The 24,683-nt window shown below is 34.6% G+C and overlaps 1 protein-coding gene, 1 non-coding gene and 1 pseudogene across 3 annotated transcripts in view; 1 reads left to right on the forward strand and 2 right to left on the reverse strand.

The window, feature by feature from the left end:
• INO80 (INO80 complex ATPase subunit) overlaps window positions 1–24,683 on the reverse strand; it is a 104,007-nt gene that overhangs the window by 41,970 nt on the left and 37,354 nt on the right. For both annotated transcript variants that reach the window (XM_016152255.2, XM_016152254.2), the window contains exons 15-24: window positions 20,667–20,726; window positions 20,123–20,265; window positions 18,689–18,773; window positions 17,580–17,697; window positions 16,574–16,659; window positions 13,983–14,150; window positions 13,633–13,766; window positions 12,377–12,444; window positions 11,565–11,658; window positions 10,547–10,718 (exon numbers count right to left, since the gene is read on the reverse strand). In XM_016152255.2, coding sequence (XP_016007741.1) covers window positions 10,547–10,718; window positions 11,565–11,658; window positions 12,377–12,444; window positions 13,633–13,766; window positions 13,983–14,150; window positions 16,574–16,659; window positions 17,580–17,697; window positions 18,689–18,773; window positions 20,123–20,265; window positions 20,667–20,726 — 1,128 coding nt within the window. The remainder of the gene's footprint in view (window positions 1–10,546; window positions 10,719–11,564; window positions 11,659–12,376; window positions 12,445–13,632; window positions 13,767–13,982; window positions 14,151–16,573; window positions 16,660–17,579; window positions 17,698–18,688; window positions 18,774–20,122; window positions 20,266–20,666; window positions 20,727–24,683) is intronic.
• LOC118601295 lies at window positions 9,433–9,551 on the forward strand. The gene has a single exon (XR_004950280.1). It is a non-coding gene; the product is annotated as a 5S ribosomal RNA (ribosomal RNA).
• LOC118600741 lies at window positions 12,584–12,703 on the reverse strand (annotated as a pseudogene).

The following is a 24,683-nucleotide window of genomic DNA, read 5'->3' on the forward strand; positions in this document are numbered from 1 at the left end:
TCTGGCTAGAGCCACATTGGGGAGGTGTGTGAGAATTAATTTATGAAAGTTTTTAACTAAACACTATTCCTTCTTGTAATTCTCACCAGCAAAGCAAGGGGGAGTGCAATGAAATTAAGTGGAACACAGCATCACAAGAAAAGGAAATATCAGACAAGCACTCATGTCAAGTAAGAGATTTTGAAGTCCTAAATTTTATTCAGAACACTCATAAATGTCATCTGATCTATGTTCTTAGGCTAGTTATTAGTTCCTTCATGTTTATCTATCATCCCAAAGTGAGGATGGTACTTCCTTGAACTCTGTAACACAGAATTCAAATTTAATATTCACTGCAGGGTGAGAACCAGGGTTTTATAAGCACACTGTGGGGGAAATAATATGTTCTCCCTCTCCAGATTTACTCACATCCATGGGGGGATGGGGTAGGGAACGTTATGATTGGGTTAGACTGCTGAATATGATCCATGTGATCTGAGCTTAAGAACAAGATAACATGTAGTTCAGTCTACACTCATTACCCATCCTCAGAGGAATTAAGAACAATGCCATCACCTTGTTCTGAGCGTAGGAAGTTGCATTTAGGAGACAGGCTGCTTATAACAATAACTACTATTATTTATAAAAACAAATTAAGGCACAAAAGAAACAGAATGAAGTATTTTCTGCATTAAAAAAACAAAGCTGACCCTTATTGCAATTACTCTTGAGATTTCTATACATTAGCTTTTCCTTGCTGGCATTCCTCAGTGCCAAGAAATGCCAGAGAAAAAAACTGATATACAATAAAATCAATGAATGATTAAACAAGTAACCAATCCCACCCACGTTTCCCAAACCCCATGGAAAAGTCAGAACTTTTCACAAAATAATATTTTAAATACTGAGTAAGATTATACTTATAATTTTTAGGCTGAAGGACATTCCTTCAGATGAGAATACACATCAAGTTCCAAAGAGAAAAGTAACAATAATAAATACAATGCAACAATACTAAGTCATTCAGGTACCTTGAAAATGCAAGGTGCTTAAAATAACCAGACCACAAAAACAAGAAGGACATTTATATAGTCCAAACACCTAAACTGCATTCTCATTGTAGGGAGAAAAAGGAATGAAGAAAAAAAAATGACAGAACTGCTTAAGAGTACTTTTTTTTTTTTTTTTTCATGTTAAGCTTAAGTCTTTCTGAACATTGGAAAACATTCTTTGTGGTACAGAAAAAACTTTTTGTTAATTATAGAGCTCTTGCCTGTATACACTAGAGTTTTATACTATATAAAACAGGTAATTAACCACTTTTGCATCCCCATCAATTGTCTCTCTTCTATGTTCAAGTTCCCTCTTTGCTGCCTTCTTCCTATTCAGTCTTCAAATCTGAGTCTCCTCTCTTACAAACTTAACTCTGACTTAACTGAACTGTCCCTCCTAGATACCTCTCTATTCTTTTTAATTGTCACACTTCATTGCCCACTCTCTACATTTTCTAACCGGAAATTTTTTCCCTGTAAATCCCTGCACCTGGGCTTTCTCTATTCTATCCGCACTCATAAGATCAAAGAATTCCTAATCTCACGCCTATGTGTTCACTTTAAACTTGACATAGAATTTACCATTCCCTCTGGAACATCTCTTGAACTCTAGGTTTTAGAAGTGATTCCTCCACTGCCAATGCTCATCCATATCCAAAACAGTCAGAGTCCCTCGCTCATTTCTTTATATTTTTTTGGTTATAACCGTTTCACAGTTGGGTTCATAGTACCCAATACTTCCGACTTTTGCTAACATCTTTAAAAAGGACCCCTGTGCCTGATGATTCCTGATATCACACTCTGAGATCAATCTTCATCAAATGACAGAGATCCCCATTGGTATGCTATAATGACCTGAGCGATTTAGCAGCCTTCCTGAAGCCTGCTATCAGATTACTCCTTCACATTGCTTATTAGTAGCCGCTAAAACTTTATTCCCCCAGGACTACAACTGTAGCATCTTTTGAAGAAAGTATGCCAAAAAAGGGCTACACTCTTGGTTTAATATCTAAATCTTTATAGAACTGGCAGTCAAAGGATCCTGTGACTTTCTTTCTGGCCCTTTTCCTCACTACTTTATTTTGGCTCAAATCTTTAACTTGAAATATCCTTCCTCTTATCCAGATTACTACCACTCAAGATATAACTTTAAAAAATACCATTTCTATCTATGGGCATGCCACCCTGAATGTGCCTGATCTCGTAAGGTAAAGCAGGGTTGAGCCTGGTTAGTACCTGGATGGGAGACCATCTAGGAATACCAGGTACTGTAGGAGTTAAAAAAGAAAAAATACCATTTCTATAATGACCTTTTCATCTACTTCAACCTAAAGTCATCTCCTATTCTGAACTTTAACACTAGTCATCTACCATTAATCTGGCAGTTAATTATGCCTTCTTTCTACCTTTATCTTGGAAGTTTTTATTTTTTAAATCTTTCCAAGTTTATGTATATATTTTTGCTATGTGCATAATTGATTTTTCAAACCAGAAAACAGGGACTACGACTATTAACATACGTTGCCTACAGCAGACACTGGTGTATGACAGGTTTGTAAACAACATTAATTACACATCTTTTCCCTCTGCTGGAGTAGACTGGCATTGGGAAGAGGCTATTCTGAAAGCAGCCCAGACCAGGGAAAAAGAGGGGCACTAGACAATCCTCAAGCATTTAGCCAAAATCACATTCTAACACTGGACATTTAATCAGTCAATAAGCTTTTCTCCCATATAAATTAATGTGCCTATTCACTCAATTACATTGGCCCTTGGGATCGAACAACTGAAAACAGAATGAGAGAGAAAAAGTGAAGTGTGCGTGAAAAAGAGTACTTTCTCCAGTAAATACTGGATCCTCCCCTTTTTCACCATTCCTTACTCAATTTTACTATCCAAGAAAGCACACGCAAGCTTCACAGTATAAACAATATTAATATGTTAACATACTTATAATTTTAAATAACATAATACATAGGCATTGGTGAAATGGGTCAAGAATGATTTAATAAAACGGAGATATTCAAAAAATATTTAGGGACTACTCGCCTACACTATCTACATTGCTAAAAAGAGTTTAGAGTAAGACTTAGAAGCTGATTCTAAAATTTACATAAAAATGCAAAGGGCCAAGAACAGACAAGGCAATACTGAAGAACAAAGCTAGAGGACCTGTGCTACCAGTTATCAAAACTTATTATGAAGCTATATAGTTATTAAGATAGAGCGGTACTAGCTCAAGGAATAGACAAATGGACTAATGTAAGAGAACAAAGTCCAGAAACAGATCCATACATATACAGCCACTTATTTGATAAAAGTGATGCTGCAGTGTAGTAAAGATGTGGTTTTTAATAAACGGAGTTGAGTCAAACAGACACGTATCTATATGCACCAAAAATGACAACCTTAATATAGACAAAAAATCCAATTCTTATGGATCTGAATGTGAAAAGTAAATTAAAAAAACTTTTGGAGAAAAAAACATAGAAGATGAGGAGGAAAAAAAATGGCAAAGATGACAGAGGCTCTTGTTCATCCCTCTGGTGACCAAAGTTGTGATGGAAACAAGGAGCAGCAAGCAGCAAGGAAAAATTGCCTGGGATCTTGACGAAAAGCCATATAACTAAGGAGAAAGCCAAGTAATCACCCTCCAATGGCAGGAGGTAAGACAGGGCTAGGACACAGGGATGCCTGGTCTCTAGCAAATGAGACCGAAGCTCCGGCAGTGGCAGAAGTCTTTTAAAGGGGCCACGCCCACAAGCGGATTTTCGCAGCAATGGACCTGTTCAATCTGAGCACCAGTGCCGATTTGGCTGCGCACAGGGGGCACCAGGGACTTACAGGGAGACACTGTCAGAGTGAGGGCTGAGGCAAGACTTGCCTTATACAGAAGTGCCGGCGGTATCTATGGTTCCCTGTTGTGCCATCCCCGCTACCAGTACGCCAGACACAGCGCCACCATAGCTATGACATCATCAAACTGGATAACAGAGGTTGCTCCGCCCAGAGCATTCCCTGAAACCCTACCTCCCCCAACTAGTGGCCCCATCCAAGCCACATCCAGGTGTATCCTTAGCAAGTCAGGTGCTCCATGCTGAGCAGCGCCTAGACTCATTCTAGAGACAGCTGGCCTCGGTTTCTGGTGTGGCCTTTTGAGGCAACTATAAGCATAGCATCTGTGGATTGCTTGCTGAATCTTAACATGTGGCCCCAGTCAGGTGGAGGCTTGAGCTAAATTTGGCCTGCAGCTGAACCCCTCTCAGGACTGTGCCACTGGACACCTACTTCACAAATCCACACTAATAAGACCAGGAGACTTAGGAGCTTTGCTTAGTACATAGAAACAGACACGGAAAGGCAGCCAAAATGGTAAGACAAAGAAGCAGAAATCATATGAGAGAAAAGAACAGAGATCCAGATATAATGAAGTCAAGTAATCTAACAAATCAGAATTCAAAACACTGGTTACAAAGAAGCTCAATGAACTTTTGAGAAGTGCAGATAAATTCAGTGAGAACTTCAACAAAGAGATAAAAAACATAAAAATGAAAATTATAAAAGGGAACCAGTCTGAAATGAAGAACACATTATCTGAGATAATAAGTATATTAAGTGGAATAAACAAAGGAATAAAGGATTAAATGCTCTATCTAGAGGACGGGAAAGCCAAGGACACTCAATCAGAATGGCAAGAGATAAGATGCCAAGACTATAAAAATAATTTAAGGAGCATATGGGACACTATTAAGGCTCCAAATATTGGCCTGATTGGCATAACTGAAGAAAATCAAGATGTTGAACAGCTGTCTGAAGAAATAATACTGGAAAACTTCCCTAACCTGATGAGGGAAATGGACACAAAATCTCAGGAAGCTCAGAGAATTCTGAAAATCAGGGATTCAAAGAGGCCTATACCAAGACACATCATAATTAAAATGCCAAAGGTTAAATACAAAGAAAGAATATTAAAAGCAGCAAAAGAAAAAGTTACTTATAAGGGAACACCCATAAGACTGGCAGCTGATTTGTCAAAAACAAAAAACAAAAAACAAAAAACAAGAAACTATGCAGGACAGAAGGGCTTGGCAAAAAATATGACAGGATGAAGACTCAGAATTACAACCAAGAATAATTTATTCAGCAAAGCTATCATTTAGAGTTGAAGCTTCCCAAACAAAAATAAGCTAAAAGAGTTCATCACCACCAAGCTAGTATTACAAGAAATGCTGGAGGGACTCCTATAAGAAGAAAAAGCATGTATCAAAAACAAAAAATAAAAATGGTAACAACTACATACCTATCAATAAGTACCTTAAATGGAAAAAAATTAAGTGCTCCAACCAAAAGGAAGAATGGCTGAAAGCATTAGAAAACAAGACCCCTACATATGAAAAGGAAGGGGATGGGAAAAGATATTGCTCTGATGGACCTAGAAGGTATTTAAGTCAGACAGAGAAAGATAAACACTGTATGATTTCACTTATATTTGGAATCTAAGGAATAAAAAGAATAAACTAATCAAAAACAGACTCACAAATACAGTGGACAATTTGATGAGGGACAAAGGGGAGAGGAGTTTGGGGGGCTAGGAGAATGAGGTGAAGGGTTAAAGAAGTACAAATTAGTAGCTGATGGATGGTCACGGGGAAGGGGAGCATGGTATAGGTAATGCAGCTAGCATTAAAATGTAGGCTAGGTGGAGGGTCGGGGAGGGAGGAAGCATTTGGGGGGGTCGTTTTATGAATTACATAGATGTCTAACCAATGTACTGTATACTTGAAACTAATTAAAATAAATAAATTAAAGAAAAAAAAAGAGAATTATCTTCATGACCATGGTACAGGCAAAGATATCCTCAACAAGACACAAAAATGCTAACTTTGACTGAAGATAATACCACTGAGAGTGGAAGAAGTAAGCTATAGAGTAAAGATATAAGCAATACATAAAGAACTACAAAAGAAAAATAGTCTAATAGAAAAATTAGCAAATGTCTTGAATAAACATTTTATAAAGGTTATTGAAATGGCCAATAAGTGTTAGAAACGGTACTGAATATCATTACTCATAAGGGAAATATAACTTACAGTCACAATAAGATACCAACACAGAGAAGAGCTAAAATGAACAGTCAAATGATATCATATTCTGGCAAGGACGTGCTGCAACTAGAATGTCTCGTACACTGTTAATGGGAGTAAAAATTGATGCAATTGCTTTACAAAATTGTTTGGCAATATCTATTAAATATAACAATACGTATACTCTGTGACCCAGCACTGACTACTAGATATATACCCCACAAAATGCATATAAATTTTCACTAAAAGGTACAGTAATATTCATAGTAGTACTATTTGTAATGACAAAAACTAGAAACAACCTGAATATTTGCCTATAGTAACTCTTGTGGGAAGGACACTGGAGAACAGTGAATGGAAGTGGGCACAAAAGGGCTTCTGGAGTAGAATTCTGGTAGCATTTTGTGAAGTCATTAAGCTGTATGTGCATGTTCCTATATATGCATGTTAATATCTCTATAAGGAAAGCCAATGCACAAGAGAAAAGGCTTAAAATGATTATTTCTCCCCAACTCTCTAATCTACTAGGCCTGTCATCTACTAAAGGAAGCAAATGGTCATCTTTTCATAATCAAGTTACTTGCCTCTCAGAATCATGAGTTCAAATAGTTACTAATTCTCTTAGAAAAAAAAATTTTTTAAACCTCCCAATAATTTAGTTAGGGTACTATTATCATTTCCGAGTTTTCTTCTTACCCACTCAACCTTTAAAGATGGACTTCTACATTTATACATCAGCCATTTTCTAATCGTTAAGTCTGTCTTTCCTGAGTTTCTAATTCACACTATGAATTATAGCAAATACTTCTCAAGTCATATTTTCACACTATGTGCTAAAAATAGTAAGCGTAGTAATAAGTCTGTGTTCTGTGAAAATAAAACATTTTCTCTGATGTCAGAGCAGTAGGATCTTCATTGAAGCAAAAGGGTCTTTCATAGAATTTGTAAATTTTATTAACAATGCCAAAAGTATTTTTGTAGACCTGAATGACAGCAAAGAATTCATATCAGAAATGAAAGGCACAAAGCACACACATGATGAATTTATCCCACACAAAGCAATAAACAAACAAAAAAACTCAAGACTTTATATTTAAAACCAATGGACAAATTCAAACATCAGCACAACTGGTAATTATTAAAGTCTCAGCACTGCTGTCCATATTTGATGAGTTATTTTTAAAAAGACTCATTTTTGCCAATCATGTGTTTTTTTAAAAAACTAAAAACTGGCAAGATCAGAGTAAACTATAAAATTTAGAAGTGTGGCTCTGATGTATATATATGTATGCTAAAACATCATGCATCCTAAGTTTTAACAGACAAAACTAACATCCCCTAAAGAAACCTTTCCTGAATCAGAAAGACTCAGTTAAAAAACCAGTGTGAGAAACAGCACTATAACGGGGACATGCTGGGGTAGTTCTCATAATAAACTACCTTGCTCAAGTTTAAATTAGTTGGTTCTTTCAAAATTACTTACTTATCTTTGAATACCAGGAATATAACAGGTACATACCAGAATACTCTAAGACAGAGATGGATCTTGATCACCACCTACATGTCAGGGTAACTGCAATGAAATGTGCACAACTTCTGGTATTCTCTTTCATATTCAGAAAATGAGACCTTTCCTTAAGTTCTAAAATGTCAGTTTCTTTCCTTTCTTACTATTACAAGAATGATTCAGAATCTTCTACATGGTGATTCTCTTTATCGAGTCTTCTCGCTATTCTAATATCGTGCAGTCATTTAATGCTATATTTTTCAAGCTGTGAGCAGTGAGGGTCATAAAATAATTTCTTTAGTAGGTTCCTACTAACATTAAAAGAGTAAAAGGAAAAAAAGACCATGGTATGCTGTATATGTGGGTATCATTTTGTGAATATTTTGTTTAAAAATTTATGTATGTGTAATATTTGATATATCTAAATACTTACCAGGTTGGTGATATAAAATATACTTGATTTGAGTCATGATCAATACTTCAAAATCCACACACATAATAGGCTTCATTATATTTTTATTAATTGTTACATGTGGAGCGTCAACAAAAAAAATTCTTTATCTAGAACCTAGGCTAGCCTTTAAGGCTAGATACCATGTAAAGATCACTCTGCTTAGTTCAAAGTAGAGATTCCTTAGAATACATAGATCAACAAACTCTGGCAAAATACACTGGTTGGTATTTCAACACATGTAGATTGGTGGTAAGGATAAGACCAAAAGTGGAATGGTGTCTCTATACAATATAATTTAGCTTTCAGCCACCTATGGCCCACTGACTCAGTAACTAAGTATACATTCTAAGCCACTACAAGAGCAAATGTCTATCTATCCACAACACAAAATTTAAAAAGAGGCAATGGAACTGACTCTAACTTCAGTTAGATAAACTTTTAGATTTCACTACCAATTTCCCATAAAGCATACTGCCCACACCTGAATTTCTCAGGAAATGCATTAATTGGTAAAAGGACTTCACTGAATGGGTACTCTGAACACACTACTATATTTTCATAAAACAGAAGACTACAAATTAGTGATGTGTATCTTTGAGTGTTAAATAAGGTGCAGGTGTCTACATAATAGGGCATAATAAACTCTTGGGAGGATGGTCCTTTCTGCACTAAAAATAAAGCCAGTAAAATTCTGTAACTGTAGTGTAATAGACATTACCAGATGTAGGGAAATTGGTCTTGAGAGGTTAAGCAACACTTCATCAGACATAACAGTATTTCATGAGTAGGAAGTCACTCTGCCACTACTGACTACATTATTAGAAACAAGCTGAAACCCAACTCTATTCTCTTTTTGCATTACTGAACTTATCTCCAGAGCCCATAAAAGTATACAAAGCAATGTTTAAGAAACCAACTGAGAAAACAGAAGAGAAGGAAATCATATAGGTTCTCCATTGCACAGGAGGCACACACCAGATCCAGCCAAAGAACATCCTGCATTTGACAGCAGTTAAGACTAATGATCCATTAAATGTTCTAGAGCAGGGGTCCAAACCCCCGGGGTCACAGACCAGTACTGGTCTGTGGCCTGTTAGAAATCGGGCCACACAGCAGGAGGTGAGCGGCAGGGGAGCGAGCAAAGCTTCATCTGTATTTGCAGCTGTTCCCCAGTCCTAGCATCACAGCTTCAGCTCCGCCTCAGATCATCAGGCATTAGATTCTCATAGGAGAATCAGTCCCTGCTGCCAAAAAGGTTGGGGATCACTGTTCTAGAGAATACAAGGAAAATGTTTCTATCTTCTAATCTAGTTGAAGAACTATAACATAAACATACAAATCTCAAAACTCTCCAGTATCTATAGCCATGCCACCCTGAACATGCCCAATCTCATCAGATCTTGGAAGCTAAGCAGGGTTGGGCCTGGTTGGTACTTGGATGAGAGACCACCTAGGAATACCAGGTGCTGTAGGTATTAAAAATAATAATAATAAAATAAAAAATAGCTCTTAAAAATTAAAACTCTCCAGTTACCCATTTCATTCAGGATAAAATACAAATCCTTACCAATAACTTATGAGACCCCATATATCCTGGATCTACACCTATCACCTTATTTCCTGTCACTTTACCCTTTACCTAGTCTACAAATGGCAAATATCAGGTGCAGGCAAGGATGATGAACAGCAAATCTTTCACACTGCTGGTGAAAGTGTAAATTATAAAACCATTTTGGAAAAATATTTGACAGTGGCTATTAAATCTAAATATACATATACCTGGATGATACAGCAATTCCACTCCTAATTATAAACTCTTATGTTCATCAAAAGATATTACAAGAATTTACATAGACAGCACTTTTATTCATAATAGCCGCAAACTGGAAACAACTTAAATATCCACCAACAGTAGAATAGATTAATAAATTGTGGTCTATAATGCAATGTGGATGAACCTCATAGATACAATATTGAGGGAAAGAAACCAGATGCAAAAGAGTACATACTGGATAGTTCCAAATACATAAAGTTCAAAACAGGCAAAAATAATTTGCTCTGATAGAAGCAGAATACTGATTAACGTTATTTGTTGGTTTGTTTGAACTAGAGGTATTAAATGGGAAGTAGCATGAGGGAGACTTCTGGGTACTGGAAATGTTCTACATCTTAATCTAGGTAGTTGTTACACAAGTGTATATACATGCATAAATTCAGTGTTGCACATTTACGATATGCGTATTTTACAGTAAAGTTATATATAAATATATATATTTAATACATACACAAATAGACATACACACAAATATATATGTCTAGTATATATAGTAAATTATAACTCAATATACTGCTCCCACTCCTCTGGGAACTTTCTAGCTCCATCAGGCCATCATTTATTACTCTTACTGATTCAAAGAAAAGGGAAGGGAGTACTACTACATGGATAATCGATGCTTAAATAATTGCTTACCTTTAATAAAGGGCAGCTGCAAAGATTGGGAAAGGAGAGTGGAAAATTAACCCCCAGAAGGAAATCCTTGTTTCTCAGATATCTCTGCTGGCTCTCTCCTTCTGGCTCTCCCCAGGAGCGCAGCTGATGGAGCCTGTAGGAGGCTTTCAGAGACAGGAAAAGAGCTAACCATCTGAAACAAACCACAGCAGACATGCTTATTCAATGCTCCATGGAGGTTTGAGGGTAGTTCATAGCAGCAAGGAACCTCGTCTCATTAACATGTCTCTTTTGTAAATCTTGAGCATTTTAGAAACAGTTCTTTCCTACTTTGAGATAATGCCATTTTATACTGTTGTTCTATAAATTCTATCTTTGGTATGACTTGGTTTGCTACTATGAAAACTAAAATCCTCCGTAAAGTTCACCTCAGTATTGAGAAATATTCAACTCTATTACACATATCTTCTTACTAGGGAGAGAGCGCCTTTCCTAATGAGGCCACTACTTATGTAAATACAAGGTAAGAAAATAAGTGAAAGCCGTTATTTCAAATAAGAACATAAGAACACAGAGAACTAAGTTTCCCAGAATACTTAAGGCAGGCTATACTGTAATCACAACTAATGAAAGGAATCACCAGCCATTATTTGCCCTATAGAGACAAAAAAAATATAGTAGACAACTAGAAATGAAGAAGACTTAAAGACTTTCTGGTAGCATTTGGGAGAAAAGCCTAAAAAGGTTTTATTTACGGTATATTGTGAAGCATCATGCAATTTTTTAAAAAAATTTTCCCCCAAAGTTTATTACCTACAAACAAGTAGAGGGTCCATAAGAATATGAGACCCCGCATACAATTATTAACTGATTAAAAGAAAATTATGACTCTTAAATTACAATTTTTATTCTTAATAATAGAAAAAAAATGAGAGGCTCTCAAAGATGATAAATTAAATTATTTAATTTCATAGTATTCAACATTTGTCCTTGTTTATTCCCAGCAGCTCTCTCATCAAACAATGAGCAAACTTCTCACCTGGCCAAAAGTCCCTGAAGCATGAGGTTTGCCATTTCTGCTGGAGATACATCAATAAAGCGAAGGAAAGAAAAACAGCTTTCTTCATTAACACCTAGAATATCAAAGGACAAAGTTAAACTCAATAGCAAACCAAGAGATAATAATCAACTAAAGTCTGCTGAACTGCTGAATTTTGGTTTAAGAATCAAAACATAGTACAAAGGTTCCAAACCTCTGCCACTTTGATGGAAGTCAAGGTATCATTTTTTGTACTACTATCACAAGTAGAAAAGGTAGATCTATGAGATATGGCATATATAGGCTGGAGTGAAGCTGGCTCAATAGTTACCTTTGGGGTTTTTGGATTGTTGGCTAACTGCTCTCCTCTCTTTGTATCATGTCAGGAAAAAGGAAAAAGGAAAGGACAGAGGTGACAGATTCTGATCTTAATACTTAATACTTTGGACAATGCTCAAAGTTGAGCAGCTTCTTTTCCTTAGACTAATGGGGAGGAAACTAAGCCACATTAATAAGAATCCTGCATTGTCTCTGCCAAGTTTCAAGAGTGTAGGCAATTCTTAAGAGTCAGGTATAAAATAAAGATGGAAGGTCAATGTAATAATTTTTTATTGCTTCCTATTAGAGTCACAAATCACAGCGACTATAAATGAAGATGACTAATTTACTTAAATCTTATCTAGACTTTATAAATAAAAGTCTAGCATGCAGGCAAACAAATACCAGTTCCAAATTAATCACTCAGCAAAACAAAGAACAGCATCGTGGTAAATCCTTGGTATACTTTCTTTCCCCAAAATCAAAACACCTACCTTTTCTGTGAAACAGAGACTTTTGGATATAGTCCGGTGCAAATGGAGAAAGAAGAACCCTTAACCACCTGTAAAGTAAATAAATAAAATAAATCCAAACGCAAATATAAATATTAGGAAGTTAACTAAACTGGAGGTTCCAAACTAAACAGAATCTTTTAGGTTTGAAACTCTTTATACTTTTTGTTTGTTGTTTGTTGTTTGTTTAACCTACAGCACCCAGTCTTCCTAGGTGGTCTCCCATCCAAGTTCTAACCAGGCCCAACACTGCTTTTAGCTTCGAGATCTGATGGGATCGGGCTTGTTCCGGGTGGCATGGCCATAGATAAAACTCTTTATACTTTTAAGAAGTTTGTTATTACCAGGAAAAAATTATGGCATAAAATGTCAAAGTATTAAATACTTAATAAAGGTATAAAGAGATAAGTTCAAAGTAATTTTTTATTTTAGACTCACGAACCTAGCATCCTAATTTATCATATACTATATTAAACGAAAAGCTCTACAGAGCTTCCTCTGCCCATCTAATTAAGTATTAGCCTAGAGCTATCACAGATCTAGAATTCTTAAAATCGAACCAAAGAAATGTCTCGATTTCCATTTCACTGTCTCGATTTCAGTTTCATTAGGCTAAAGGTTGTTTTAATTATTTTGATAGTACTGTTTACATTGTTTCTCTACAGATGGAGTTCTAAATCTATAGTTCTCAGAAGTGATCGTGCATGAGAATCCTTTGGGAGCTTGTTAAAAAATCCAGAAGACAAGGCCGCCCTCACTCACAGATGCAGAATAGGCCTAACACACCTATTGTCTGAATGGACGTGATCTCTAGAATATTACAATTAACAACCACTTCACTTTACCAAAATCTGTCATTACTGATTCAGGGAAGAAGGTAGGTTTGGTTATTTTGAAATCCAATTAGTTCTCCCACAAATGCTATAGTAAGTACAAAGTAAGCCATAAGGCAATTTCAGTTTTGAGACATTTGCTGATCTCTTTTGGTATGAGTACATTTTTGCACACAGGTGCATAGTCCTCTTTTGAAAAGGGAATTAGAGGTGGCTAGGGCCTTTAAGGCCATCCAGTTAAACCCATGATAGTACACAGCAGATTCCTATAAGATCTCTCAACAAACAGTTGTCCACCCTTTGTATAAAATCTCTTGGGAAACTCAAACACTCTCCATTAAATTTATCTTCACAAACCTCCAAATTACAAAAACACTCTTAAAAAAGATATTAATATTGACTCACCTGTCTCGTGAATGGTTGAAAACCCTGATCTGTCCATGACGATAGACAAACTTGGAAATCTGATATGGCTTTAGGGAAATATGAAATGGAGACCAAGTTTCTTGTCGTTCAAATAACTCTGGGTGATTACACACCTAACAGGAAGGAAAATAATAAGATGATATTATATGCAGACACCACTGTATAAAATGATGGGGGACACAAACCCTGAATATTTACCCTTACAAATATATACTTTCTCATTTTCATCTCTTTTTAACAGCCTTTGCTTATTTGGCATCAAGGCTAGAGCCTTTTTCTTGAAATGGTTTAAGAAAGACAACTCCAGGGCAGCTGACCTAAGTTCTTACCTTCCTAAATTGCATGACCAGATTCATGAGGCTGCTGGTGGTGGTCTGTGCTTGCTGGGTAGAGCCCATAGAAGACTGCAATAAATCCTCAATCGAAATTTTGTTCTTTAGTGCCTGATATAGCAGCTTTTGTCGGCTGGTCAGTTGGCAATACATTAGAATCTCAATCTAAAAACCAGTGAGAACATTTACATTTTGAAAAACAGCTTGAAAGAAAATTTAGTATCAGCATAAAGTTGAAAACACCTGCAAGTGAGATTATGATTGAAAAAAAAAAACGATCTATATATCTCTATAAACTCAATATCTCTATAAACTTGTGATATGGTTAATTATCTAGAAAAATATATTTTTTCTCTTTGCTTGTTACTTATTCTACATGCTCTCATCAATTTCTTCCATTTCCAATAAACCAGCTATCATCTATCATCACTGTGACTTACAACGAAAATATATTCCTAAACATCCCTAGCCCTATACTTTCAAATACCTGCTATAACAGTACCACTCTGAGTCTGCAGCAACTGTATATGATATATCAGAAAAAAAATTATCTTTTCAACAATTCACTAAATTAATTAACAGCATTACCATTCACTCAGTTGCCCAAAGAGAAACTTGAGTCAGCTCTGATTTTTTTCTCTTTCTCATACTCCATGTTCTATCATTTCCTAAGTTCCTCAACTCAACCTGGAAATTTATTTCTATCCACCCTTTGTGACCACTTCTATTACCTTACTGCAGAATGCCATCAGATCTAACCTAGGCTGCTATTATACTTTGGGATCTTCCTACTTTAGAATCAGTCTTTCCTGGTTCTAAGAAACTTTCCATACAAATTTTATAAGGTAATTCAACTACTGAAAAACCTTCAATGTACATTACTGCCTATAGTAAAAAATTAAAAATTCTCCCATAGGCAGAGAAGACCTCCCATAATCTAACCCACCCTACTATACCAGTCTGATCACCATATCCACCATATACCTTAGCAACTATGGTCTGAATGTTTGCCAAATATGCTGCATATTTGAATGTTACTCTACCTTTGTTCACACTGCTCTTACTGTCCTAACATATTTTTCTAGTAAATGACAACTTATTATTCCAGGTCTAGCTCATACATCATCTCTACTTTACTGCCTTGTCTAATGCTCCTCACAGAACTATTCCCTTATCTATGTTCCCACTATAGTTCACATAGACAATCACTGTATCTCTAGGACATAATATTAGTTATTTATGTATTTATCTCCCTTGGAAATCTGAACAGAACCTTAAGTCTGCATCTTTATGTACCAGGGGCTGGCGGACAGTGTAAGAGTTCAATAAATATATGTATTATTTAATAAATTAGAAACATTAATGATATTTAAGAAATTTATACTGTGCATAGTGGTTAAGAACCATATTGCATCTTCTGATCACCTCCCTATTGACCACTAACAAAATAACAGAAATTATGACACTGCTATTGTTTTTTAAGCCCTTTTTTGATATAAAAGCCTCAAGGATCCATTTTTGTAATAAAGTATTTTCCTTCTATCAGGAACATCTGCATGACAGTGCTATTTAGACAAAATTAGCCAGTTTCACAAAACGGCCACCAAGATTTTTTAAAAAGGACTAAAACAAAGGTACACTTTTACTCCTCTCTTTTAAGGTTTACATCTCCACCATAATCTTCCAAAGAAAGTTACTGACTTCAAAATGATCCATCCTTCTGATACTGTTAGAGGAGAACCACCTGATACTATCAGGAATCTGGAAAGATGCCTTTTAGGCAGAGAGTAGAATTATGAGAAACAGGTGTACTCTACAGAAGATGGGAGTGGGAACTGCTAGGAAAAAAAGGAGGGAGAATATGGGGAGAATTCATAGAATAGAATAGAAAATTACAGAAGTATGGTAAAAATCCAAATTATAAACCAAAATTATTGGCTTTGTATAGAAAAATATATATAACCCAAAGCACATTAAACTTGTAAATCTATTTGCATAAATACCATAATGATGCAATTAGCAAAATCTAGTATATGGAAAATTCTATAAGACAAATGACTCTGTCTTCGACACAGAAATACAAGCAAAAAAGAAGGGAGGGAGGGATTAAAAGATATTTAAGAAACATTTCACCTAAATGTTATATGTGGACCTTGCTTGGATTCCGATTTCAAAAATCTAATTATTAAGAGTATAATTAGGGGGATCGTTTCATACACTATATAAATGTCTACAATGGAATGACTGCCTTTTTCAGTAGAGGTTATAATATGTAGTTATATATTTTTAAAAAGACCAAATCTTTTAGAGATACAGATGAAATTTTTCATAAACGAAATAAGACATCTGAGATTTGCTTCAGTATATAATCTGGGGGGGGGTGGTGTTTATAAGTTGATCACTATTAAAGCTGTATGGTGGTTACAAGAGAGTTCATCATACTATTCTTTCTACTTTTTTTAATGTTTCAAATTCTCCATAAATAAAGAGCATGAAATAAAACATTTATCAAGGAATTTTTTTCATCCTGAAACCCTAAGTTGGTGCCTATTATGACTTAATAAATTCAGGAGGTCTTATTTCCTTACCTTGTCAGACAATTCATTTTCTACATCTTTCTTGATTCTCCTCAGCATAAATGGCTTCAAAATCATATGTAAGCGAGAGAGTTGATCTGAAATGCCAGAAGCCCCCCCATAAATAATACATTTTTGTTGATTTAACACAAAAGAAAAATCATAATTATCTCTCACTAAATTGTTTTAACACCTTTTGGCTTAACTATTCTCTAAAAAAAGAATGAAATAAATCTTTTTCCCAAGTAGGAAACCAAGGAACCTAAATTTTCCACAGCATCTTCTCATAGTCAACTGGGCAAAATGCATTTTGCTCTCAGTTACTCAGACCAACAAGGACCACTTCATTTTTATTAGAGTTCACCTTTAGAAAGTTTTAAAAATTTTTACCAATAGGGTTCTTATATAGGTCTAATGTAAGCTATCTCGGACTCCCAGTGTTCCCCCACAATCATTTTTTCAAAGTTTGTCAGCAAATTAACAACTTGTAGTATAAAAAATTACTTAAGGACTTTCTTAATAGTAGATGTTACTTTATATGTCTATGTAATAAACACCTCATAACTCTCTTAAAAGATTATATTCGATAAGGTCAAAAGTATTGATAAACAAAGTTAAAAATGTTCATAGCACGAACAAATCCTAACAGAAAATAACAAAAATGACTCTTCTAACATTTTCAGACTTTATCACAAGAAAAAAATCCCATCACAAAGAATATAATTCTTATAGGAATTTTTCAGGATCTTTGTGGAAAATAAGAATTCTATAAGCCAAAATGTACTTTATGACTGTGCCTGCTCTGCCTTGATTAGCCAATACAGCAACATGACCTGAATTAGTCCTTTTTTGACTCTTTTAAACATAATCGAAGTACATAATTATTCTATGAAAGATAAAATTTTCTCCCCCTATCCTTCTACGTACACTAGAAGAAACATTCTTCACAGAGAAGAAAATATACAACTATGTGGTTGCCTATACTGATAAGTAGAATAAAATTCATAACAGTACTCACTCTCATCAATGGTGGATTTGTTTTCGGCGTGGCTCTCAATGTCCTTGGAAAACCATTCATTAAATTCTTCATGTGAATCAAATAATGTTGGCATAATGAAATGCAGCAGAGCCCAGAGCTGGAAACAAAGGAAAAAATGAAATAGCTGTAGAGCAACAAAACGACAGTGTGGGAGGATATAATGAGGGTTTGGAGAGAGAGAAAGAGTATGAAAGTTACAGGTATGTTTGTTATGTTTGTGTCTAGGTACATGTGTATGTGTGATGGAATCAGAAAAACAAAAAGAATGTGTAAGCACATGCCTCATCAGCCAATCCTAATTCTATAAGGTACTATTAGCAAAATGTGGTTATTTTTCAATTAATTTCAAACTAAGTCTGAAGATGCAAATCCTCAGATTTTGCAGTGCTATAGTTTTAAAGATCTTATATTAAAACAATCCATTCCCCAATTGATCACAATCTGAGGTAGCATAACTGGCTAATAAAAACTAGATCAGGGTCAGCAAATTATAGTCTGTGGTGCTAAGTCTGGTATTGTCATTTATTTCAAAAATAAAGTTTTATAGGAATATAGCATACCTATTCATTTACGTATTGTCTGTGGCTGCTTTCACATGCCAATGGCAAGTTAAATAGTTGCGACAGTGACTGACTGTATGCATGGCCTATGAAGTCTAAATTATTTACTATCAGACTTTTATAGAAAGCTTCCTGACCTCTGTTGTAGATGATCAGTTATCTTTCCTAAGGAAAAAGTTTTTAGCCCCCCTCACTTTTAAAGATTACCTTTTCATTCTAGCATAAAAGTATCTCTGCATTAGATGGGTAGCATTCCTAATATGGCCACTATTATATAAATACAAAGTAATAAAGTAATTTATTTACCTTATGCCAGAGAATAAAAAAATAAGAACAATGCAAAAAAAAAAAACCCCACTTTTTTAATGTTTAATGAGCAAGCTATGTTGCAATTCTTCCTTTTATGTGGGGATTATAATTTGTACAGAGCAGTGACACTACAGGAGGACATGTGTAAAGAATTCTATTCTGTGCTGGAACCACTTTGTTTAATGCAGACGTAAAACTAAGATCTTTACTAGTGCCTACCTCTGCCATGGTGTTCTGAATGGGCGTCCCAGTTAGTAAAAGCCGATTCCGACACTGGAACTGCAAGAGGATCTTCCAACGAACGCTGTCCAATAAGATGAATTATAAATTCCAAGTTAGCAGTAAATCTTTTTTTATCCTACCAAGACCCCATATTTCTAAAAATGCTTTCTAAAAAAATAACAAACACTCAGGTTCAAGTACTCCACCATGTAAACTATTGAAAAATATTATTCGACAAAGCAGAGGACAGGAAATTTCAGAGGAATTAACTCCTCTATACTGGAAATATAGTATTAGGGTTTAGGGAAAAATGCTCTCAAATAGACAAAGTAGGATCCTTGCTGCTTTGATAAACTCTTTGTGTTGACACAAACCATTTCATTACAAGGTACTTATCTATAGTAGGAAGCTTTAAAATGAAAAGAGTACAGCATGAAGTAATGCCCTTCAGAGCATGGAAAGTGTCATGGAAAATATTATACTGCTAGTTAATATAAACCTTTAAGAAAGTCCTATCTGCTAATAGTTAATAAAAATGTATCAAACCCAAGGTTTAAGACCACTGACTAACACTTTATAGCTAAGCACTCATTTACTAATCAGTTTGGAACCTTAAAGGTATCAAAATATTTTGAAGATATAACTTCCAATAAAAAGATTCTTGGGGATCTAATAACCACTCAGGGACTAAGACAACTTGCATAAAACAGAGAGAACCCACAATCCACATAATATAACATTCTATTTCCTACTAAGACCTCCTGTCTAAAATAAATCCTCAAGAATGAGCAGATGCCCCTTCCTCCATAGAAAATTTACTTAAAGAACAAAGATCTGTTAAAATGTCATGATTATTGACAGAAGATAGAAGTTGAGAAAAATCTTTGCATTCTAAACATTAGGTTCCATGAAAAATACAAAAGGGAATTTCTGCCTTCCAGTCATACACATGGCTTATGAAGAGACCACATCATGGTCACGTTCTGAAACCTCTCTGACCTTTATTCATATGTGTGTATATATTATACAGATACAGTTGACTCTCAAACAACATTGGTTTGAACTGAGTTGGTTCACTTACATGTGGATTTTTTCAATAAATACAGTAAATGTACCTTCTCTTCCTTATGATTTTCTTAGTAACATTTTTTTCTCTAGCTTACTTTATTCTAAGAATACAGTAAATATAAAATACATAACATACTAATATGTTTTAATTAACTCTTTATGTTATTGGTTAAGATTTCCAGTTAACAGCAGGCTATTGGAGAATCGATAGTTATACACAGATTTTCAACTGCAGGGTGTGAAGCGGTAGGGGTAGGAATTGGCACCCATAACCACCATGTTGTTCAAGGGTCAACTGTAATCATATACTACATATCTATATATGCTCAGCACATGGAGTTCGGTTTCTACTGCTCATGTTACCTGGAACTACTCTTGAGTGCCTGAGCCTCGTCCAATACCATGTACTGCCACTTGACCCGCTGGAAATACTTTACATCCTGCACCACCAGCTGGTAGCTGGTGATAACTACATGGAAGGGGGCATCCTGAGTGTAAAGAGTCTTCTGTAAATATAAGAGGGGAAGGGTGAAAAGAGATACATAACGATTCATAATAAGAGAACAAGGAATGGATTGTATTTTCTAAGACCGAGAAGTTCTAAAGATGTGCTTCTCCCATGTGGCGACGTACAGTAAATTAAACTATAATTTTTTAAAGTAGTCACCTTAATTACAAATCACGTTAAAAATAGTTTTCCAGTTACTAAACAAAAAAAATTCTTGCTTAAACATGGACTTCAAAACTAGCTGATTGTCTTTAATAGGAAGAGCATTATAAAAGAAAAAATTGCACTTGCTTAGTGCTCAGAAATATATAAAATTTTATACATGAAAAATTATTCAAATCAACTGGAGAAATGATGACTGCATATGTGTACATACATATGCAGTAAAATGAAAGTTACCTGACTCCAGAACCTCCTGATGACTTTTCTATCATGAGGATTTCCCCAATATGGTAGCACCTGGAAAAAAGACCAATACATAGGTTATTTCCTACTGATAATCTTAAAAGTTATCATCACAAACATGTTATTCAGGAAATCCTGGCACCTAGTATACACTCCCTTTAAAGGTGAGCCTTTCCAAAAGTTCTGGTTTAGAGATTAAGAAACTGAATACAGTTTTCTTGTTGTTGTTGTTGTTGTTTTTTAATTATGTTTTATTAAGGAGATGCAAGGCCCAAAGAACAAAAACCACAGTTTAGGGAGGAGGGATTCTGATAACCACCAACCTCACTGGCCTTAAGCTGGGATCAAAGGATACATATACACTGGAAGTAAAGGTACATTACACAAAGACTTGCCTCAACAGGCACAGTCATCTCTTGGTATCTGCAGAAGACTGATTCCAGGATCCCGTGAAGATACAAAAACCTATTGTTGCTCAAATCCCTCACATAAATGGTGTAGTATTTGCAGATAATCTACACACATCCTCCTGTATATATAGATTTTTTGCCTATCTCACTTTGAAACCAGTTTAACTTGATACAAAAACGAGAAAAGGACAATATGAGAAAAATTACAGGCAAATCTCACTCAGGAACACAGATGCAAAAATTCTAAACAAAATATTTAAAAAACAACCAAAATGCAAAGTAGATTTAACATTATAAACTTAAATACTATTTGCCATATTAACAGATTAAAAGAGAAAAATCATATGGTTATTTTAATAAATATAGAAAAAACATTTAATAAAGTTGAATATATACTTATGATAAAAGAAAAAATTCTTTAGAAAACTGGGAATATAAAAAAATTCCTAATCTGATAAAAGGTATCTACCAAAAAAAATCGATAGAAATCATATATCTTTCTTGGTAAAATGTTGAAAGCTTTTTTAAAGGATTTTTAAATCCCATGTATTTTAAATCACCTCTAGATTACTTATATTGCCTAACACAATGTAAATACTTAAATAGTTGTTATATTGTATACAAGAAAAAAGTCTGTATGTGTTCAGTACAGACACAACCATCATAAGCCTAACTACATCAGCAACAATGTGACTTTTTCCTCAAATATTTTCCGTCTTTGGTTGGTTGAGTCTATGGATGCTGAACCCTCAGATACAGAGGGCCAACTGTACTGAATTTCAGCTTCAAATTGCCTCAATTCTTGACTAGATTAAGGGACTTTGTAGTACTAGTGCCCCAGAAAAAAAATTACTACTGGCAAGAAACCAAAACAAAACCCAAACACAGAAATCTTCTCTCTAGAAGAAGAAAAATACTATCCAGAACCCAGAATTATCTCTAGAATTTTTCCTATACAATGTCTGGTAGACAATAAAAACAAAACAAAACAAAAACGCAGACATAAAGGTTAGACCACATGACTGAAAACTAACATGAAAAACAATAAAAGAAAGAAAACCACAGGAGATCTAGATAATGAAAATAACCGAAAACACTTTTAAAAAGAATTCAATGATGGGTTTAATGACAGATTAGGTGCAACTGAAGAGAAAATTAGTGAACTAGTCAATAGGATAGAAGAAAATATCCAGACTAGAACATGGAGAAACAAAAGAGTGAAAAATTCAGCATTTTTTCTGTGATTTCCCTAGGTGTGGCCTTCTTTCTTTTTATTCATATGTGGCTCAAAGTGCTTCTTAAATTTGTAGTTTGATGTCTTTTGTTGTTTTTTTTTTAAAAAAAATTGCAGCCAGATGAAAGCACAAATATGAAGGAATGAAGATCAATGAAAACAGTGAACATGTGAGTAATAAAAATAAATCTAAATAAATTTAAAATGTATAAGTAATAAAATGTCTAATGAGGTTAACGAGATAAAACATTACTTTTTAAAAAGTCAAGAATACATGTTATATTCTCCTGGGTTTCTATTGAGGAGTAAAATGAATATATAATTAGCAAGCTAAGACGGGAAAAAAAGAAGTGTAATAAAAACTAGTCAATCCAAAAGAACCCAAGAAAGGAAAGAAAAAGGAAAGTTGAAAAGGTAAAAGAAGTAGAAAGCAAATGGCAAGTCGGCTTTAAATTCCATATATCAATAATTATATTAAAAGTAAGCACAAATATTCCAAATAAAAAGAATGTAAAAATACAAAATGGTTAAAAGTAAAAGGAAAGATAAGATACCATGTAAAACACTAACCAAAGAAAATTTATTTAATATCTGAGAACATAGATTTCAAGGCATGTCATAAAGAGAATTTCATAATTAAAGGTTCAATTCACCAGGATTATAAAATAATTATAAATTTGTAATATCTCACAGCCTCAAAATATATAAAGTAAAAATGACAAAAGAAAACCAAAATGGATAAATCCATAACTGTGGAAAGTTTTAACACACCTTTTTCAGTCAGTAATAGGACGGGCAAACAAAAAAATCGGTAAAGATACAGAAGACTTGAACGAATTAAACAAAACCAAATCAACGTATGTACAAACCATATTCAACATCTGCAGAATATCTATTATTTTCAAACATACATGGGACATTTATAAAAACTGACTATATGCTGGGCCATAAAAGCAAAGTTCAATAGATTTCAAATGGTTAAAATGGCAAAAAGCATGTTTTCTTACCACAGTGGATTCAGGCTATAAATTAATAACAAAAAATGTACCTAAAAAACCATCCTTTGTTTGGAAATTAAGAACCACACTTTTAAATAAACTAATGAGTCAGATAAGAACTTGCAGTAGAAGCTAAACATTATTTTTAATTGAAAGATAATGAAAATGTGACTCATCAAACCTTTAGATGGCTATAATCATGCTTAGAAAGCAATTAATACCCTTAAATGCATATATTAGGGAAAGCTGAAAACCAACAATCTAAGCTCTATCTCAAGACATTAGAAAACTAAAAATTTACCAAAAAAGAACACAAGAATAGAATAAATGAAATAGAAAACACATAGACTAGCCAATTCAAGGATGAAAGATGGTACATGAAAAATGTAAAGTGTATTTCATGGGAAAAAGGAAGAAGTCAGAAACATTGCCCACACTAGAACAATAAGACAAATGTTACTCAGAGATTTAACAAAAAAAATGAACTTGCAGATGTTATCATCATAGATCTAAGTACCTTTTGAATGTAATGTAACTATAAACCTGAGCTGAGTCTGTGTCTATGTTCCCTAAGGAAGTGAACACATTTCTGAAAATCTAAAGGAGTAATGGCAATAGAAACAATGAATCAATAGAACAGAGGTCATCAAACTCTTCCTGTAAATGGCCAGGTAGTAAATATTTCTACTTTGTAGCCCAAACAATCTCTCTCACAACTACTCAACTCTGCTGTTGTAATGAGAAAGCAGCCACAATTGATATATAAAAAAAAGAATATGGCTGTGTTCTAATATTATTTAAGTTTGATACATAATGTTATGAAATATTTTTTAAATCAACAATTAAAAGTGTAAAAACTATTCTTAGCATGCAAAAAACAAACAAACAAACAAACAGATGGCAGATTTCTCAATAAGTCAAATACAGAATGACTTAGCATTTCTGCCAAGTATATACCCAAAAGAAATGAAAAACAAGATACATGTAAAAAACAAAAACTTACACAAGAATGTTCATACCAGTACTACTAACAACAGCCAAAAGGTGGAAACGACCCAAATAATACCCATTAACAGAGGAACGGATAAAGAAAATATGATATATCCAGATAATGAAATATTTTTCAGTCGTAAAAAAGAATTAAGTGCTGATACATTCTATTATACAGATGAACCTGGAAAACACTGTGCTAAGTGAAAAGAAAAAGCTAGACAAAAGAGTCCATATATTGTATTATTCCAGTTATATGAAATATCCAGAAAAAAGGAAGTCTATGGAAACAGAAAGATTGCGGTAGTCAGGGTCCAGAGGGAAAGGAGAATTAAGGAGTGACCGCTTACTGGGGAGGAGGTTTCTGTTTGGGATGATG

The sequence above is a fragment of the Rousettus aegyptiacus genome, unplaced genomic scaffold, assembly GCF_014176215.1.
Source record: "Rousettus aegyptiacus isolate mRouAeg1 unplaced genomic scaffold, mRouAeg1.p scaffold_m13_p_3, whole genome shotgun sequence".
Classification (NCBI taxonomy): Eukaryota; Metazoa; Chordata; class Mammalia; order Chiroptera; family Pteropodidae; genus Rousettus; species Rousettus aegyptiacus.